Genomic DNA, 19436 nt, shown 5'->3' with positions numbered 1-19436 from the left:
GTCCTTGGCGCCAAATGGAGTTGCAACTTATAGAGTCAATGTTCGTCTAGTGACTCCGCAATATCTGAGAAGACTGTGAATCAAGGTTTCGATGAAAATCTGTAACACTTTAAGAACAAGGCCCGAGTCGAAAGGGATAAGGTGTGGGAATGAAGCCAGGAGGAGCAACACGTAAATTCACGAGCCCACTTTGGCTGCATCATGTTAAGCATATATACTGTTCCTGGTAGCAAGTCAGACATACTCATTGCATGCACTTGAACTAGGCACAGCTTTGGACCACGTAGAGGGAGCAGCCTTAGAAGTGACAATGATAGACAAAAGAGGATGAAGTAGTTTCTAGGAAAGTATCAATACATCTCTGATTCGATGTTGTTCTTGTCATCGTTCCGGTGAAAATATAAAAATCTGGTCCAGAAACGAGGATTCGGCTGTTTCCTTGACAGCGGAATCACATTCCTGAGAAAAGAAGTAATAGGGCTGAGCAAAAGTAAAAGTTTAGAGCTGCACCATTAGTCGAAGCTCCTCCCATAACAAGATATCAGCCACCGCTTCTATCGGATATCACTAGAGCCTTGCGCCTACACAAACCCAGCCTGGAACTGTAAGCAGACAGGCAAACACACAGTCTTTATCTTCCCATGCATGGATCTACCATCACAGGTCAACAAGAACCTCCACCGGCTCCTCGCTTTGGTCAACTGTCCGCACCTCCATCCAGCCATTCTTTTCAACGCTAACGATGGAGCCATCAATACAGCAGCGCCTCCATTTCGAGTCCTCATCCTCCTCTTTGAAATCAATTCTCAAGCCCTCAATGCTGTCATACCCTACCACATCCAGGCTTATATGGTTCCCATTATTATATGCCTCTTTCATAACCCCCATTGCCTGTTCCCCGCTAACCGCTCCAAAATGCACGACACGGAGCTGGCCATCCAGTGGTTTGCTTAAGGGTGAAATCGTGAACGTCTTTTCCAGATTTGACACAAGACTAGCCAGTATATAGCCATGCTCCTTCCTATCAACCACTTCCCCCTTTCCGGACTTGAAAAGTGTAATATCGGCTTTATAAGCATGAGGACCAGCCCCGCCTTGAGGGAAGAGAAGGTCGGTTGCAACAAGGCCAAAACGCTTATCTCCGTGTGCTCGATATTCTGTAGTATCAGAGTCTGCAACCAGTGTCGCATGTAAGCCATACGAGGCTACCACGGCGCCGTAGAGTCTATCATTTTGGAGGGGTGTAGCTGTTCGGCCTTCGTTGGACAGGGCACGTGCACCTGGAGAGAAGGATGCACGGAAGAGGGGAAGCGGTCGAGGTTTGCCATGGAACAGGGTTCGCAGCCCTTGAATATAGATAGAAGGAAGTGGAGAGGGCCGGTGCAAAGAGTGAAAAAGAGCGTTTCCGGTACCAAGAGGAAGCTGGGTAACAATGGGTTTGACATAGGTACTATAAAGGAGCATAGGAGCATCAGCACAGAGCAACTTTGTCACGACCAGATGTAAAGGTACCTCGAGAAATTTCCGTTTTCCAGCAGCCCGTTAATGGTATCCACAATTCCACCATCACCACTGAGCATTAACACCGTCTGCTTCTTTCCCTTGTTCGCATTAACCAGCAGGGTTGACTGTGCAAACTCCTTCACGGATGCGGCACTCTTCGTCCTCAGAACATTGTATTTCGAGTCCGCCAATCCGATCGCCCTTAAAAGAGGTTGCAGCACCTTTTCGAAGAAACCAAGCGCCAGACCTGTACCTGACAGCGTCGAGACAAGTACGTGTATATCACTTCCCTCGGGATTCAACGGGTCTGGCAGGGCTCGAAGGAGGTATCGTTCAAGAAAATTCGCAGGAAGGTTCGTCGCAGATGTAGCGCGTAACTCGAAAGGAGATTGCGTCGGGCTTGTCGTAGTGTCGGTCGGTGCAAGACTCCATACCGCGTGTCTGATGTCACTCCCGTCAGTGCTCGTCACTGCGATTATGTCTTCATCTCTGAGCTTTCCATCACTCCAAGTCAATTGTCCGTCTTGATACACGGCATTTGAAGCCTCGGAGGTCGACAGAAGGGCCGCCATGTGGAGAGCACGATGAAGACAAAGACGGAGCAGAGGAAGAGAGAGGAGTCGGAGCTGACATGGTGGTGAGGGGCTTCTGAGAGTGAGATACGAATGGCGCGATCAGTGCCCCTGCGAGCGCGATAAGAATTGGAGAACTGCCTTCAACGGGTCCGACAGCAGCTGCGATAGCGACCGGAATGAAATGCAGGAAGACAATTGATTGAGATCGGTCCTTGATATTAGACTTGCAACGGGCGTTACTACAGAACAGAAATTCTAGGAGCGGAATAGCGTATTAAGTTTGGGGTTGTTCTCTGATACCCCTCCTTCACCCCTCCCTCCTCCCCCTTTATCTGAACCGAGTGAGGTCGCGTCGGAGAGTCGGAATGATATTAGTGCTCAGTGATACCCCCATGCTTTCCTTCGGTTCATTGAACTTGAATATTGCCTACCTAGGCAGCTGTTCTGTCTAGAACTACACTCTACAACAGGCCGAAGATACTCCCTCATCATGTAATAAAAGTATATGATCCGTACACATGCCCTCAGCAAACTGTCGTCCAGTCCCTTGAGATCGACAAAGCTGGACTACCACAATGGTCTAACGCAAAATATCTATTCAAAGCTATGCTCTGTCTATATCCATTTTCTCCAATGGGACTCAGCTAGAGCACCCAAGTCTTGGGCTCCATGTGGTATATATATCTTGAAAGACTCCGCGACTCATCGGGTGCTTCTCAAGCGTTGCTCTTAACTCTCATACTCCAATCTCCCATCCCCAATCACTCCCCAAAACTCCTCAACAATCTCCTTCTGCCCGGTCGGCGCTGCACGGACCGCGAGATACTTCCTCCCATCAATCTCCGGTTTCCAGTCCCCAGGATTGCCACTAACCATGATTCCACCGGCCTCGTTGAGAATACACCATCCAGCAGCCACATCCCAAGCCCAACATCCTCCCTCCCAAAACACGTCTTGCTGTCCCGTCGCCACAGCTGCCAGGTTCAATGCTGCAGAACCCATGCATCGCAGACTGTGAACCATTGCCCCTCCATTTTCCTTCGATGCTGCCAGTTTGGCGAAGACCTTGGTCTTCAGCTCGAAATTCACCCCAGTGCGATCAGAACCCCATTCTGCGCCTATGAGACATGTGCTCAAATCCTTAAGTGGCTCTGGCTCGCTCTTCAATGGCAGCTTAACCTTTTCCCCTCCATTCCTTGTAAGAAATGCGCCCTTTCCCTTTATCGCCGTGTACAGTTCATCCAGAAATGGGTTATAGATCACACCTATGGTAGGGATTTTATCAACCGCAAAGCCCAGAGAGACGCAGAAAGCCGGAAACGCATGCACAAAGTTCGTGGTTCCATCTATAGGATCGACAATAAATGTGGGTGCGGAGGTGAGCTTCGTAGAGCCGGGAACGTATGTCTCTTCGCCGATGAAGGAGAAGTTTGGGTAGCTAGACATAAGGCGGGTTGAGACCATTTTTTCGACAGCTTGGTCGGTTTCCGTTACAAGGTCAGCAGCTGGCATGGGAGACAAGGCGTTAGCTCAGGCAAATCGGTAGGAGGGTAGATAGGGGGTGGGGGAAAGTGTACAGTTCTTCTTTGTGCCGGAGGACAGTTGCGACGGGGTTGCGCGCATTATCATGCGGCCTGCCTCATGGGCCACGCTGACCAAGAGATCATGAATCTCTTGAAGATTGAGGTCTGCCATCTTTGGAGTCGATTGATGTGGTTGTGTGTTTACACTGTTGATTGAGCGAGAAGAGCGGGGTTGTGACGAGTTCATATAGCCAGGTAAAACTATCTTATCAGCACGTGCTTGGTCAACAGGCTGTACTTCAAGGTAAAATGTGCAGAGTTACTGCTGATATGATACAATTCCAGGGTAGAGATCAAGACATAGCAGACGTATCACAGTTGTCAATCAGATAGTGTCGTCGAGGTTAATCAGAGATCAATACTTTACACAAAGCGGAAGTGTTTTAAAGCCGGCGCATACCCCGTACAATATCCTCTGAACCAGCGATAATATCATTCTCCATGCAAGTCAACCCAGCCTTGCATTGAAAAGCTTTTGAATTTGGTCATACACGTGCGAAAGGATCTCGTAAAGTCGTTGCCCATATGCCAGCCAGAACCCATGTCGTAACCACATTTCTTACATATTCTCCCTAAACAGTGACTTCCTCTCTGTCGGACTGTCAACGCTAGGCTGTCCCTGCAGATGCCCTTGGGTTCTTGATGTTTCAACAACCGGTCTTGGGCTGACCCCCCTCAGGCTGGTGTTACCTGGCTCTGCTGGATCATCGAAGGGGTTATCCGCAGGCCTCCTCCCCATCTCCTCATCATATCTCCTATCCAGTCCAGCTTGTGATGCACCAATATATGGTCCCGGGTCTCGACTCAAAGCCCTCCCGCGCTCCTCATCATATCCAGGCGGGGGGTTGATAGGCGTCGGCGCAATACCACTCGAATGCAGACCTAATTCCTGCTCCTCATAGTAACTACCCGGCCCATACACATCAGCCTCTGTGCCTACTCGCGCATCCCACGCATCGTCCGGATCCAGTGGTCCAAAGCCACGATTTGACGCCCGCCCCCGAACGTTGCTCAAAGGCTCCTCATAAGCACCCCCCGCCGACCGATTATTCCGATTCTTGAACGCGCGAAACTTGTCGTTGACCCATCCCACAATACCACCAGGCGCCGGGCTCGGCCCTCCGTATCCATGCGACGAGGAACGGAAAGGATTGTAGGATGAGAGTGTAGGTTGTGGTAAGCCTAGTCGGCGAGCGCGAAGATTTGTGTAGACAATCCACGCTATTGCTCCACCGACGACGACGACGGCGACGATTATGAAGAAGGCACCGACGCCTGAGATATGTCCCATCGTTGGCGACTGTGAATTGTTTGTTGTGCTGGCGCTAAAGTCGCCAGACTGTGGGCGTTGTTGGGGGTTGGCGCCTTGAGTTTTGTATCTTGATTACGATGATCTCCGGCACCTCGTTCCCAGCTCTCCCGGGCAAGGCCAGGCAAGCCTAGACGATCAATGCAGGGCAGGTGACTCCGACTTTTGAATTGGATCAATAATTCCCAGAGAAGTGACGAGTTCTGTCTGCTAGGCTTGAATTGTTAAATAATCGGAAAGGCTACCGGGAGGGATTACTACAGTGGCATTGGGATACGGCGTGTATCAACATCACGTGTTCCGTTATCAGAATCTTCAGCTTCAACATCAATCAAGGATCTTGTCTATTTTTCATACTGGTCCGGTCTGTAAAAATGTGCCCCAAGCCATTATGAAAAAGTAAAATAGCTTTAGTGCAATGCAAAAGGAAAGAATCTCTTTATATTAAATAGAGAAAGTATAATCTTAATTAAAGAGGAACAGAAGATGTTAACTTTTCAAGTGAAAGCGGCTAAGTGTTGAAAGCTTTTGTCGCCTAATGTACCTATATTAGAATAGGAGAGTTTGAAAACAAACAGTTGAGACAACTCGACAGCAAACAATCATCCCTCGTGGCGCAATTGGCTAGCGCGTTCGACTGTTAATCGAGAGGTTGGTGGTTCGAGCCCACCCGAGGGAGTAATCCCCTTTTTTTTTTTCTTTTTTCTATATTTTTGAAAAAGTTGCCTATCCGCACGGCGAAACTCAAAGCGGAATCCAATTCTTCTTTACTTTTTCTTTTTTTTTGCTTTTTGGCTTTGTATGCTCAAAGACATGATCTATTCTTTTTCGATACGTACTAGACCTCGCTAAGCGGTGGCCTGGGGCGTTGGCATTTGATCCTGCCGGCCTGTGCTAATGTGCTCTGAATATAAACATCAACATTACCAACTCACAGCGTGCTTTGGTTTCTACATTTTTCTCTGTCTCTGTTTCAATCTTCTTCTAAAATGCCTCCAATTCCCGAGGTGCTAAACTTCGCATGTGACGAGGAATTCATTGCCATAATGCGTAAGACACTGGCGATTTCATAAACCAAACTTGACCTGCGTTTGATATATCTATTCCCTTTGGCCTGTAAGATGCCCTTTTAACGGAGAACATGGGTGCTTGGCTACGATGAAAGGTTTAAAGTGGGCATGGCTATATTATCACTTGAAGAGAGAAGTGAAGTTCTTCGCACATCAGGCTGGAGGTCAAGGCTGGGCCTGCAGTTGACTGAGAATGAATTCTCGGCTCATGATTGGCCAGTGATGAAAAATCTCTGTATGTCTTATATTTAAGGCATCAAAAATCGATCGCGGTCTCAAAAGCATCGCGTTAAGAATCCCAAGTCACAACAGCCTTACCAGAGGACCACATCTGGGATTAAAGAACGCACCCTTCGCCTCGCTTCACCCACCAGTCGTCAAGATGCCTCCTTTCAAGGACGAACATATCCTCATAATTGCTCCAGGCTCGCAGACCACCCTTGCGCAGCTCGGGCTACCAGAGTCGTTTACTCCTCCAACCCACCGGTTCCCTACCCGCATGTTCCCCGCCCCAGATGGAAAGACCTTCGAGCCGTACAAGATTAGATCTAGGAAGAAGCTTGTAACTGCTGATGGGGATGTTGAGATGGCTGGCGCGGATGGGAAACCGGAAGAAGAGGAGGAGGAGTTCATTGAGCTGCCAGACGATGATGAGGGGGCAATATACCCACTCAAGGGTAGGCTGGTTTTTGAAGGGCTCATTGAATTTAGCTAACATTTTATAGAGGGCCGAATTGTCAATATGCCCGCGTTTTTCGCATTGCTTAACCATATTTTCGTAACATTATCACCAACTCTCCACACTCCCGTCATGTTGATCGCGCAACCAGCTTGGACCGCCAAAAACCACGAGGATATCACTCAATTCATATTCGAGAAATTCAAGACACCGGCACTTTGTATCATGGATAGCGCGCTTGCAACATCGTATGCATATGGGATCGCGAACGCCACAGTTATTGATGTTGGTTTTGAGAAGGTCGATGTTACAGCCATTACAGATTTCCAGATTTCGGGTAGAGGCTGTGTCCCGCACTCTGGTGGAGAAGGGATGACGCGAAATCTGGTGGAGCTTCTCAAATCGAAGGACCTTACTAGGGATATGGCGGAGCAATTGAAGAAGAGCCCTATATGTGAGATCTTACCTGCGGGGACTCCATTGCCCGGCACTGGTGAGGCAGCTGAAGAGGTCGTGAGCAATCCTGCCGCTGCTGCATCTACCGGCGCGACCGCCTCAGGGCCAAATGTCAAGATTACAGACGCTCATGGTGAAAGTGGACAACATCATGGAGCTGGGGAAGAGGATGGTGATGGAGAGGGCGAAGAGAAGATTGTAGATGAAGATGGCAACCTAGATATCGCGAGCATTGTGACAAGTGGGAAGACGCAGGAGTTCCTGGCGAAGCTGGAGAAGGAAAAGAAGGCAGCTCAGCGCAAGGCCAACAAGGATGCAAAAGAAGCCGCGGAGGCTGCGGCTGCGGCTGCGAAACCTATCAGACTCCCGAACTCGAAGAGACCCCGCGTCGTCTTCCATTATGAAGAGATAATACAGGATGAACCGAATCCAAAGAGACAGAAGACTCCAGAGTCCGCCCCTACGACGACTGCTGAGGAAACTGCAGCTCCTGCTGTTGAAAATCCTGAAGACGATTCGAATCAACAGAAAACAACGCAAAAGGAAGAGAGGCGTATTAAGCGGGACATTGAAATTGGAGTCGAGCGCTTCCAAGCTGCAGAGAACGGGTACATGGATGCTATCGCAGACGCAGTTTACAGAACCGTCCTTTCTGTCGACGACATTGCGAAGCGACAAGACGCGTGGGAATCCCTGATTCTGTGTGGATCAGGATCAAAGGTCCGAGGTTTCAAGGATGCTCTCGTGAATATCCTCAACAACCGTTATCTTGTCTCGCCCAGCTCTGCAACGATGTTTATGAGCGAGCTTCCCTCGAATCTAGCCACGCCCAGCGGCACTGGATCCATGACTCCAAATGCCTCCGTCTCTTCAACACCCAACCAACCACCCACTGCCAACGCAGTCAATCCTCTACTTCTCGCAGCAACAACAGCCACGAATCCCACTCTCAACCCAAGCGCATCAATGACGTCCTATACCGGCAACCAAGCCCATTCGTCGCATTCTCAATCGCCAACAAGCATCAAGTTCGCAAGCCCTCCATCCTATTTCCCCGAGTGGAAATCCTACGAAGAAGCCATGTTCTTGGGCTCGCAGGTAGCAGCCAAGGTTATCTTTGTCGTTGACCAGGGATTATCAAAGGGCTTCCTCTCACGGGTCGAGTTCAACGAGGAAGGCCCTGCGGCTATTCATCAAGTGTAAGTCTTTGTTTGGCCCCAGTAACCTACCTAATATCATCATCATCATCATCTCCTACTTACTGACGTTTGAAAAATTAGTGGCCTTGTGTATTAATGGGGTTTTGTTTTCTTGGAGAAGGGGGGGGCGTTTAGGCGCATGGCACCTGTAGATCAGTTATTTATTTATTTAGTGTCTGAAGATGGAAGAAAAAAAAAGTGTAATACCCTCTTCATTACCTACGGTCTCCAGCTCTATCCAAGCTAACGAGAATATGTAAAACTACTCTTTCAAAAACCATGTTGATGTTATATTATTTCATAGAGTGAGGTTCAGATGAATGAGTCTTGTATCAGTATATATAAAATGACGGAACACCACATACGCCTAGAGATTATACATTGCTTGCTTGCTTGTCATTCCCCCCTTTCCAAACCCAGTATCATTCTTACCTACCTACCTACTACCTATCTACTTACCGGGAATTAATTAATATCGCACAAAATCGCCCAAAATCGCCCCGCTGTGCCGTAATTTTTTCAACCCTGCCTACCCCCCCCCCCCCCTTAACAGTATCCAAACCCAACCCCTCCCCCCCCAAAAAAAACCCTCATCCCTCCAAACCCCCTCCCCACCTCCAAACCAAACCAAACCAAACCAAACCAAACCAAGCGACCGACCAAGCTCAAAACTCGAAATTCAAAACATCCCGATTCCATATCTCCCACCCCCCCCCCCCCCCGGCCCTCGCCCTGAGTATATACTTTATTCTTTATATCATAAATAACTGGTATGTATATCTCTTTCAGACGTCCCCAAGAACCTTGACACGGGATTATTAATCAAGGAAAGGATTTGGATTCTTTGGTTCTTGGAGGATGTTGGGGGGAGGGGGAGGATATGGCTTTTGAGATTGGGTAGGGAGAGATGTTATGTATGTATGTATGTATGTGTACTTGAACAATCAGAATTCTGATATTTTGTTTTAGGAAAAGCTAATTGAGTGAGCTACGCCTGTGAAATACAATTACTTCATTCCCCGTATCCAGATTCCGTTCCCATATTTCCCATCCCCGAAAAAAGAAAAAAAGAGCCAAGTCGTATCATCATCATCGAGGGTATCTATCTACCATTCACCATGCTCTCTTGCGTATGTCATTAGATCTCTTCTCCAGACTCCGCTCCTAGGCTGTAGAGCGTGCAGGATTCCGTTCCGCGGGCGCACCGCTTGACGAACTGCTACTTCCTTCATGCTGTTCGCGGGTTGTGTCTCTTCCGCTTGATTCACGGCCTTGGTCATGCCTTGCAGCAGCTTCACTGATCATAGGATCGTCATCGAGCTCGATGACCCGGCCGTCGCTATCCACGGCCCTCTCCTTCTCTAACCTCGTCTCGCGACCTCGTTTGTGGCAGTACCAGAATACGAAGAGGAGGACTGTTGATAAGGAGTCAGTAGATATATCTCGATGGAAAGACACGAGGCGGTCTACTTACCGAATAAAGCAAGACTTAGCAAAACATTGGTGCCCATAAAGGCTGGCCATCGGAGTTTGAGCGCATTCATGATAGCTTTCAGTAAGCTCACCACCGCCCCCGGCTTCGTAACCAAGTCCTTCAGACTAGTGATCTTGAACAGACCCTTAGCCGCGCCTCCCAATCCTCCACCAGAAGAAGAACCAGACGCAGCATGGACCGCCTGCGCCTCCGTTGCCACGGCCAACAGTTCCGGGGCCAGATTACTGGTCATTTTATTCGGCAGCTGCTTGATCAACTTCTTCAGGAAGCTGGGCAAATGGTCATAGGATTTGGCCAAGGTCCCTTGCGCGTCGTCGAGCAGGTGCACGAGGTCATCGTAGGCGGTTGGCACCCCGTTCACGAGGTCTTTGAGAATGACGGTGAATTTCCTGACTAGCTCTTGGGATTCTTTGGAGATGGAAAAAGCGCGGTTGTTTACCGCTGCGAGGTTGAGGTCGTCGAGCACGCGGTTGATGTCATCTTCTTCTTTGGTGGCTTCAGCTGGGTCGACATCGGGGCTGGGTTTGAGGTTGTCCTGCTGGTATATTAGATAATAGGATTGAGAAATTGGGGAATCAGAGCATGCCTTGTTAGTGCCGTGTCTGTGGAGGAAGGAGAAGCGATTAGCTTTCTTTGTATCCGTGGGCTTCTCGTTCTCCTTCCCCTTGGCATTGCCATTGTCATCATGTTCGTAATCTTCCCCGCCGGGAATTACCTGAGACGCGTTGCCCGTCGAGTCTCCAGCTTCGATTCGCCATCCCTGAGGGCGCTCTGGCAGAGGAGGTGGCGTTCCCTCTGCAGATACTATGCGTGTAAGGAAGTGCTCATCTTCTTCGTTGATGAGGGGCTCTTGGACTTGCGCCCGGGCTCTCTTCTCAGCCTGATGCTTCTTGATTTTCTTGTAGGTGAAGTATTCCAACATTTTGGGCTATTGCTGAATCAACCAAATATTAATTATCAATTACAGTATCAGAAGTTGAAGATGTCGGTATGTAAAGTATGAAGCCAGGGAGGCGGGGGTTTTGTCTTGTCATGAACGCGTCTATCGAGTCGCGCCTTTGCACAGCCACACAGCCACAACACGACGTCATTCCTCGTGGGAGGCTGTGCTAGAAGGTTAAGGTACCAGGCACAAAGCTTATCCTCACGTTTGTGAACTCGCTGATATGTAAGGAAGAATGTTTTTAGAGAAGAAGCTTTGTCGCACATTCTAAAGACATCTCTATACAGCTTCAGGTCTTGATTTACCTACCTTAGGTAAGGTATGAGAGGGGTGAGTAGGTAAAGGGGCCGCGTATTAAATCAGAATGCACGAGTGGCAGAGCGCAGAAGTTGTTAACAGAGTATGGATTCTAAACATGAAAATATCTAATTCGTCTCTTAAAATGTACAGCTACTGCAAGCAGTCTTCCGATTACAACTATAAACTTCCCAATGTGGATCAAATGCAAGCTCTTGAGCCCAAACGCCGCCCGAAATGATCGACTACTATCTATGCATGTGTACCATTCACACCATTGACCCCGTTCGCACCATTCGCTCCATTGACACCGTTAGTATGCGGCTCCTCATATTTGTCCCAATTGGCCAAGATGTTGCCAATCTTGGGTGAGTTTGTCAACCGATACACATCCTCGAAATACTCCTTTGTAATTTCGAAAGGTCGGGCAGTGACGTTGGGGATGTACTTTCCGATCAGCTTGCTTGGGTCGATGGTGGTCTTGTTGATCTTCCTGAGGAGGAAGCTTCGGAAAGGCTTGACTCCTGAGCGCAAGAAAGTGGAGTGGAAAGGCACATCGATGCCCTTGAGAGGAATAGTAGCAAAGCCTCGCTGGAGCTCCAAAGGCTTAGGCTTGGCTTCTGTTTGCTTGGCGCATTCGCGAATGATCTCAACGAGGTGCGCTTTGACGTCTTCGAGTGACAAGGTCTGCATCAGTTGCTGGATGTCGATCTTTTGCGCCTTCAGGTAGTTGGTGACGCCGGTGAGGGTATCAAGGGCACGGAGGTCACCAGCGCAGACGTACTGCATGTTGGCGATGTTGTAGTTGACAATTTCGAGCAACCAAGTGGTCTCCTCGGCAATGTTTTCGACAACATATTGAAGAGCTTGCTCATTGAATGTCTTGGAGATTCTGCTGGGGTTGACGGCACACATAGAGTAGTTAGATCGTCCGGCGGCATCGCGCTCGACAGCGACTTGCATGGTAAGACCTCTGTAGAAGACGACAGACACCAAACTCTCAATAGGCATGACATCTGCGAGAGCGGCGAGAGCTGAGTATTCTCCGAGCGAGTGACCAGCAAAACTGCTGTCTCGTTGAACAAGACCCTTGGATCGCATATCCTCAAAGCTGGCCTTCTCCATGAGCGTCAAGGCAGGTTGAGTGAACTGCGTGGCAGAGAGGAGACCGGTTGGTGATCTGTAGGTGTACGAGGTCGTCTTCTCGTCAATCTCCTTGAAAATCTTCTCTGATTTGATAGATCCATCGGCCCCAACCGTCTCGAAGGTCATGGACATGTAGTTTTGGCGAATAGCCTTACCACGAGGGCCACCGAAATAAATCGTAAGTTCCTTGGGGTTGTTTCTCACGATGTTGGTGATGGCGAAACCTATTTTTGATTAGCCAGGATATTGAGGATCAAGATCAGGAAGTGCTTACCATAGTTGTCGAGGAAATGCTTGTCGGCTCGGTCCCATACCTCTTTCGCGACGGGGCTGCTTGCATAAAGCTCCATTCCCATACCCTGTTCCTGAGAACCTTGTCCAGTGAAAACATATGCTGAGACAGGCTGTTCAACCTCAGCTTCACCAAGCAAAACCTTATCTTCAGTTTCCTTGTTGCTAGCCTCGACCTTGATGATCTTTCGGCCAGCGACCATCCCGACATGTTGTAATTTGACCTCAATGTCATCGTTGGGAAGGACCATACCGGTGAGCGAAGCGTGGAAACTTCGAACACGGCCAACATTGTTGTCTGCAGCCCAGGTCTCCACCAAGCTTCGAACGGCTGCACTTGAGTACATGCCATGGGTGATAGTACCAGGGAGGCTGGCGTAACTGGCAAAAACGCGGGACACGTGAATTGGGTTGTAGTCACCAGAGACACGGGCGTAAGTCTCGTTGGATGCAGGCGCTTTGAGAAGAAGAGGCGTCTTGCCACTCAAAGGAATTGGGTTCTCGAAGTTGATAGGCTGTTCGATAGAAGATCCATGTCTCTCAAGGTAGTCAATGACGGGGTTGCCGTGCGAGACGCCAGCATCATATTCGACACTAGCGACTTGAATGATCTCCTTGGTAGGCAATTCCATCAAGACTTGACCCCTAGTTTCAACGCTACTGAAGACGGTCTTGTTCTTGAAACGAACCAAGCTTTGGAGACGGAAGGTCAGGGTCTGTCCAAGAAGCTCGTGTTCGGGCTCATCCAAGCTGAACCACTCCTTGGATTTCAGGACAGCAACATCCTTACTTGTAGCCAGATGAATTTGCATGGGGGTTTCTTGCTTTCGTTGGAACGTGTTCTCGAAATCGGTGTATGCTCCACGGTACAAGAATTGTGAGGTAACTTCCATCACAGGGCGGCCTTGTCGGGTAATAGTTCCGCAGACTTCCACCATCTTGCCGGAATCTTGGTTGATGACAGCATTGACTTGGGCAGTTGTTTCGACCTCATCACCTTTCTTCAATGGTTCGGCACCGGGTAGCATGCGGAAGCCGTTTGAAAGATGGACAAGCTTGAGAAGGTCCCCATCAATGGTCCTAGGGAAGATTGGCTTTGTGATGGCTTTCCAACCAACAACAATAGCAAAGTCCATAGGAGCGAAGACTTCCTTTCCTGGTCGGTCGACAAATGCTTCCCCAGTATTGCCGACAGCATGGACGAAGTCATTGATAGCCTCACTTGTGATGCGAGCTTTACCACCGTTGAATGTCCCAGTCACTGGCGCATCGAGGTCTAGAGTCTCATTACCGAACCATGCACGCCAGTAAAATTCCTTGATGCGATCGTTCCGTCCCTCCATGACTTCACGAATGGGTGCATATCCAGCCTCTGGATGATACGTGAACCTGAGGGGCAATGCTACTGGCTTTCCGACAGCGGTTGTCTCTTTAATCATATTGACCAAGATCTCATTCTTGCCAACAACCTTGACGTCAATAACTGTGGTGTAGTGATTAGGTCTTGTCTGTTCCTGCACAGTAATGACGGTCTTAGATGGCTCGTCAGGGTGAGCAATTTCAACCAAGAGCCCTCGGACGGGAGCGAAGATGCGCTTCATCGGGTTAGTCTGGAACTTCTGGCCTTGCACGAAGACCTCAGAGGTGAAAAGAGCGTGTCTCCATGAACGTTTGGCTCCGGCAAGAAGAGACAGCCACGACTCGAGAGATGGAAGTGCAGCACTGGCAGATGCTGACAGACGGTACGTTGTCTTGTCAGTCTCCTGCGAGATAGTGAGACCTTCAATATCGACCTCCGGCTCAGCGTCGATGAGCTTGCCGCCAAAGTACTCGATGACTGGAATGGATGATTCGTCACCGCCATAAATGTCCTTAGTCAAGCCCTTGATGTGAGCATTATGAATACCATCGAGGATCTCTTTGATGGGTTCGTCGACGACCTTTGAATACTTGACGGCAGTAGGACCTTGCAAGATACAGGTTCGGCCAACGTCTTGATCAATGACAGCCTCTAGATCCTCTGATTGCCAAAGAGAATCCTTCTTGAAGTAGAACTCAAAGTTTTCATCCAAGGCTGGAATGAATGTTGTGGGCTTCTGGCCACGACGCTGGCAAAGGATAAGGAAGTGTTGCACATCCTGAGCGTTAATGAGCTGAGTTTCTGCTTCTGGATAGGCAGCCAGGATTCTCTCAACAGCTGGATATGGGTCATCGAGCTCGGAATAGCTCTGAAGCAGGGATGGCTTGCCTTGACTCGCGGTGAAACGCTCCTCAACACGTCGGATGAAATCACCGGTCAAGACCTCGTAGGACTTATCGATCCAGCGAGATTCGTGCTTGACGTACATCAAGTCAACCATGCGTCGGACAACCTCTCCATAAGTCATATCCTCGAGATCAACAGTCTCGCCAGCTTTGTTGCGTCCGAACCAGACTTTTTGGAAATCATCGTTGAGCTTCTTGATGATGTAGTCACGGTTCTTCTTCAGCTCTGCTACGCGTTTCTGCTTCGGCAAGCTGAAGATCTTTTGATCCATTTCGGCCCAGAACTTGACACCCCGAGTTGCGAGCTTGTGAATGGGCTCGCCCATCTCGGATCTCACAGTGATGACCCCACCAGCGGGTCCTTTGTAGGTCTTCTCCCACTGGCTGTCATCAAGACCCTCTGCTTCTGTGATGGCCTTCTTGGCGTTCTTGCTAGTGTGGGCCTCCTTCGCAGTCATCATACGACTGCCAAACAGGCATCCATCAAAGGGCATGGGGGGATATCCATATTTTGCAGACCAAGTACCGGTAAGGTAGGGGTATGTATCCTCGGCGCCACCGAAACCGCTGCCTGCTACCAGAATGAGATTCTCGCATCTCCGGATACGACCATACATTTGTAGGATCGGTTGATGGAAATCTTCAAAAGAATGGTGTCCACCACCACGTCCTCCAGTCCACTGCATCATGACCGGGAAATTTGGGCTTGCTTTGGCAATGTTGATGACGGATTGAATGGCTTCTACGGAACCCGGCTTGAACGAGATATGCTTCAACCCGAGGGTGTCGATATACTCTTGGGCGACCTCAATAGATGGCACACCGGCCCCAATAGTCAAACCTTCAATCGGGATTCCCTCAGCCCGTAATTGACCAAGGAGAGGGATTTGCCATTGCATCGCACGAGGATTGACGTAGATCAGATTCACCGTAATACCTCGTCCAGGAGGAATGGCCTTCTCAATCTTCGTCAAGGCTTCTGTCATGTCTTTCGCGTTGTAGTATCCACCTCCGGCTAACTCGATTTGATAACCTGCGTTCATGGTCGCGGCAACGAAATCCCAAGGCACGGTGCAGGGGGTCATACCGGCGACCATGACGGGTGGAACGCCCAAAAGTCGACTCATCTTTGTATCAACATAGGTCTGGCCAGCCGAGGTCTTGATCAACCGTGGGCCGTGTTCTTTGACCCAGTCGACGGCATATTTGACCGCGTGCTCCTCATCCCGATCAAACATCTCGGGTTTGTACCCAACTTCTGGAACGGTGCCAGCGATGGAACCAGCCAAAATGACACGAACACCAGTCCCATCCTTGTTGCGACTTGTCAAGACACCAAGGCCGGAAATTCCTCCAGGGCCGAAGTCCAAGATATGAGTAGCTTCAGGGAATGCGGTGGCCTTTTCCCAGTTGACTGGATCGTGAGTAATAAGACGCACAAGAGTTGGCACAATGTTCCCATTAACCTCCCGAAGATCTTTGCCAGTGTTGGTATCATATACAGGTATTCCCAGGGACTTGCTGTCAATCTTTACGTCCTTCAGATCCTCATCAATATGTGTAGTGGCATCTGCGAGATACTTGCTATGGAAAGGAGAGGTGATCGGCAAGAATCTGTTGACGAATCTGACCTTTCGCTCCGTAAACGGAATACGAGTCTGGTCGAGACCGGTTGGTGCCTTAACTTTGCGGAGCTGGAGATTGAGACCGTAAAGCGAAATAGGAGGTCCTGTCACTACCATGTTGCGCGCACTGTTCACAAGGGAGATGGCAATATGTCTATCTTCTGGGAGATACTGGTTGGTGGCGTCGATGTGTTCCTGGACCTGTGCTCGTGACAAATCTCGAATGCTCAACATCGGCGTTGGTCTACCCTCACCGTTGTCGATCGAGTCTTGGGGAATAGATGGAGCCAAGGACGTTGTTGGGTAGGTTTGCTGGCTGCGCGATCCAATCCAGAAAAGAATCGTGATGGATGAAATAGCAATTCTGTTAAAATCATCCCAAGAGTCTGCAGCGGCGGTAGCAGCGGCTAAAACAACACCCTGAGAGTGACCTGTCGTGCCACTCAATCTGTCTCTGAATTGCCCCGGTGTGAGACCAAGAACTTTGCAGGTCACACTGTAGTGTGAAAGCTGGACAAGACCGATCAAAGGGAAGCTAACGGGCGCAGAGACCAAATAATCGATATCTGGTGTTGCCTCCGGGTCGTGTAACCAGGCCAAAATATCAAGGCCTTTTGCGTATAGCTTTTCCGCTCTTGGGTCTCTGGTTAGGTTTTGCAAGAGTTCTGCAGCAGAATTGATTAAGTCCTCGACAAACGATGGGTATGTATTGTATAGCTCCCTCAGTTCCTCGAAATACTCTTCAATATTTCCTTGTCCTCCGAAAACGCTGTACACCTTTGCTGCACCATCGTCAGCAGCCCGGAACAGGGCAGATTGATGAGGGCGAATTGGTCTGTTCGCGGCCGCTCGAGCGGCATAGTAGCTTCGTACCACCTCGAGCTTCTTCGCATCAATACCGGGCAGGGAAGCAGCCACAGCATGGACCTCATTGCCTCCCAAGAAAGCCCGTTCAAACTCGTTAAGCACGAATCTGAGCACCTCTTCGTAGGAGCCCTGGGCATCATCCTCGCCCGCTTCAACGTCGTGTGCGATAAATCCAAGATACCGCGCAACCAGCTCTGGGACGGAAGACGGCTCGTCATCTTGCGCGAGTTCGTCTGTAGGTTCGGGTAGCGAGGCAAGGAAGCGGTCCTTGATCTGGGAGGCGTGGAAATGGAGATTTGTGGGTATTAAAAAGGAATGCTCGAGCGAGCCATGCGAAAGGACAAGAGGTCGCAAAGACGAGGATGACCGTGGAGTAGAGACTCCCGTCTGCGGACCGGTAGATGATCCGTACATCGTGAGGAATTACGTCGTGAGGGTATGTATTTCGAGAGCTGTCTGTCTGAACGCAAATTTAGTAGGGATGTCGGACAGAGACAGGAAGCAGTTCCGGGCCAGCTGAAGACGATGAACAGAGATCTTGCCACTGACCTATCTTTAAAAGACTCCAGGAACTCAATGAAGAGCAGGAGAGCAGAGGAGGCTTGTTTTGCCGCGGAGGAGCAGGCAGATCAGTCTGTGTCAACAAAACCTTCTCCCGGCTCTTGAACTGTAAGGAGAGCGAGCGGCGACAAGGCGGCAGAAATATGAACACAGAGAGTGGGGGGAGCAGAGGAGGAGGAGTCTGCCTTGCGGAAGGTTGGAGGAGGAGGTCAATTGAGGAGGATTATGGATTGTGGGCAAAAGAAAGATGTCCTCGACGCTGACAGAACAAGAATGCTCTGCTACACGCTCGAGCTCCCAACGTCCGCCAAAAGTTCTTGACACACTAATGTGTTGTTGGGCTGCATCTCGGATCCAGGGGCTGTGATTGGCCATCCGCGGCAGCGGGTTGCGGAGAGCCTCGGGTCCCGTACTAGGGGTCGGCGAAGGGTGGCCAAATACGCTCCGTAAAACGGGATTATGCGTATTTTACAGATATTTTACCCGGGGATCATTATTACGGTCCCTGCTATATACACGATAATCCACATCCCGCCCGCTGCCAACCAGTCCCGCGCGCTCCCTCCAACCGAATGTATGGGCCGTCTGGAAGTTATCGTGTGCTATTTTCCTTAGGCAGGTTGCTGTCCTCAAAATGGCTTGATTCTGGCCCCTTCAGTGTCGAACGATTGCAGTTATGCACGCCCATGCCCCTTTTCTCTCCCCCTTTATTCACAGCGTTATACAATCAGCCCATCAACCTTGTTGCCTGACGATTGATTTTATGAGAATTATAGGCCAGTAAGAACGGTCATGATTACTCCATTATATAATCACCTCTTTACTCGACGGGTACGCGTGTAGTAGGATGATGCCTCCATCAAAAAGGGGGTTGACTCTTGAGTCTTGACTCTGTATCAACCATCATCGTTCAAGTGTTTCACGCCCTACCCGGAGCCTTAGAGGACAAGCTTTCACTAGATGGCAAGGGTAAGGGAGACAAGCCTACATGACCGTCTGTCTCATCAGGACTGAGAGATACCTACAGTGCTTTATCAACTACCTACAATTAAAGAGAGGAATACGCGGATCAAAGGCAAAAATATTCCAAAGCAAGGCCCTCAAACTGCGGCATGATCAGTAAACATCAATCATTAGCCCAGGCACAGCTGCCTCATAGCAACCTGTGAAGACAACGCCTTCTGTAGCATCGTGACAGCAGGACGACAGGAGTAACCAGAAACTGAGAAAGACAGGCTCTGGCACACACCTCCAAATATATTGTCCACAGAGAAGGTGAAGGCTTTCTGATGCTATGCTGGCGAGAGGATAATGGTTGTTCATTCTTGATCCAGCAACCTTCATCAGACATGAGATGTGCTCTTCTTGTCACTCTACGACTCCGTAAGGTACCGCCAATAATGACGGCCATGATTATAAGTGATTACGCCGTATATAACCAGACATTTACGCGGATGTGCATAATGCAGCCAATCGTGACAAGGGTCCCTGGTCCCGACTGGGGTCCTGACACGCTAGTCCACAGACAGACTAGGCCCGCAGCAGCGTTGAGGTGAAGAGACAACTTTTTGG

General features: G+C 49.6%; 6 protein-coding genes across 6 annotated transcripts; 1 reads left to right on the top strand and 5 right to left on the bottom strand.

The window, feature by feature from the left end:
• Positions 1-315: 315 nt before the first annotated feature.
• Positions 316-2327, bottom strand: M430DRAFT_144441 (hypothetical protein). The gene is made up of 2 exons (XM_024862888.1): positions 1513-2327; positions 316-1450 (listed from the first exon to the last, which is right to left on the bottom strand). Exons 1-2 carry the CDS (start codon positions 2073-2075, stop codon positions 658-660), a joined length of 1356 nt encoding a protein of 451 aa, XP_024718290.1. The 5' UTR covers positions 2076-2327; the 3' UTR covers positions 316-657.
• A 480-nt stretch (positions 2328-2807) lies between these two features.
• On the bottom strand, positions 2808-3773 carry M430DRAFT_107107 (hypothetical protein; the record flags this gene model as incomplete). The annotated part of the gene is made up of 2 exons (XM_024861135.1): positions 2808-3583; positions 3656-3773. 2 exons carry the CDS (start codon positions 3771-3773, stop codon positions 2808-2810), a joined length of 894 nt encoding a protein of 297 aa, XP_024718289.1.
• Positions 3774-4220: 447 nt separating this feature from the next.
• Positions 4221-4952, bottom strand: M430DRAFT_106835 (hypothetical protein; the record flags this gene model as incomplete). The annotated part of the gene is made up of 1 exon (XM_024861108.1): positions 4221-4952. One exon carries the CDS (start codon positions 4950-4952, stop codon positions 4221-4223), a length of 732 nt encoding a protein of 243 aa, XP_024718288.1.
• Positions 4953-6356: 1404 nt separating this feature from the next.
• Positions 6357-8653, top strand: M430DRAFT_44238 (hypothetical protein). The gene is made up of 3 exons (XM_024867681.1): positions 6357-6717; positions 6766-8374; positions 8456-8653. The coding sequence occupies exons 1-3, from the start codon at positions 6423-6425 to the stop codon at positions 8469-8471; spliced, it is 1920 nt and encodes a 639-aa protein (XP_024718287.1). The 5' UTR covers positions 6357-6422; the 3' UTR covers positions 8472-8653.
• An 885-nt stretch (positions 8654-9538) lies between these two features.
• M430DRAFT_60558 (hypothetical protein) lies at positions 9539-10856 on the bottom strand (the record flags this gene model as incomplete). The annotated part of the gene is made up of 3 exons (XM_024868864.1): positions 10456-10856; positions 9849-10404; positions 9539-9789 (listed from the first exon to the last, which is right to left on the bottom strand). The coding sequence occupies exons 1-3, from the start codon at positions 10789-10791 to the stop codon at positions 9539-9541; spliced, it is 1143 nt and encodes a 380-aa protein (XP_024718286.1). The 5' UTR covers positions 10792-10856.
• Positions 10857-11355: 499 nt separating this feature from the next.
• On the bottom strand, positions 11356-18144 carry M430DRAFT_169118 (hypothetical protein). The gene is made up of 3 exons (XM_024863551.1): positions 17853-18144; positions 12530-17763; positions 11356-12479 (listed from the first exon to the last, which is right to left on the bottom strand). The coding sequence occupies exons 2-3, from the start codon at positions 17715-17717 to the stop codon at positions 11362-11364; spliced, it is 6306 nt and encodes a 2101-aa protein (XP_024718285.1). The 5' UTR covers positions 17718-17763; positions 17853-18144; the 3' UTR covers positions 11356-11361.
• Between the last annotated feature and the right edge of the window lie 1292 nt (positions 18145-19436).

Source organism: Amorphotheca resinae (assembly GCF_003019875.1).
Source record: "Amorphotheca resinae ATCC 22711 unplaced genomic scaffold M430scaffold_10, whole genome shotgun sequence".
NCBI classification, from domain to species: domain Eukaryota; kingdom Fungi; phylum Ascomycota; class Leotiomycetes; order Helotiales; family Amorphothecaceae; genus Amorphotheca; species Amorphotheca resinae.
This window is presented reverse-complemented; position numbering and strand designations above follow the sequence as displayed.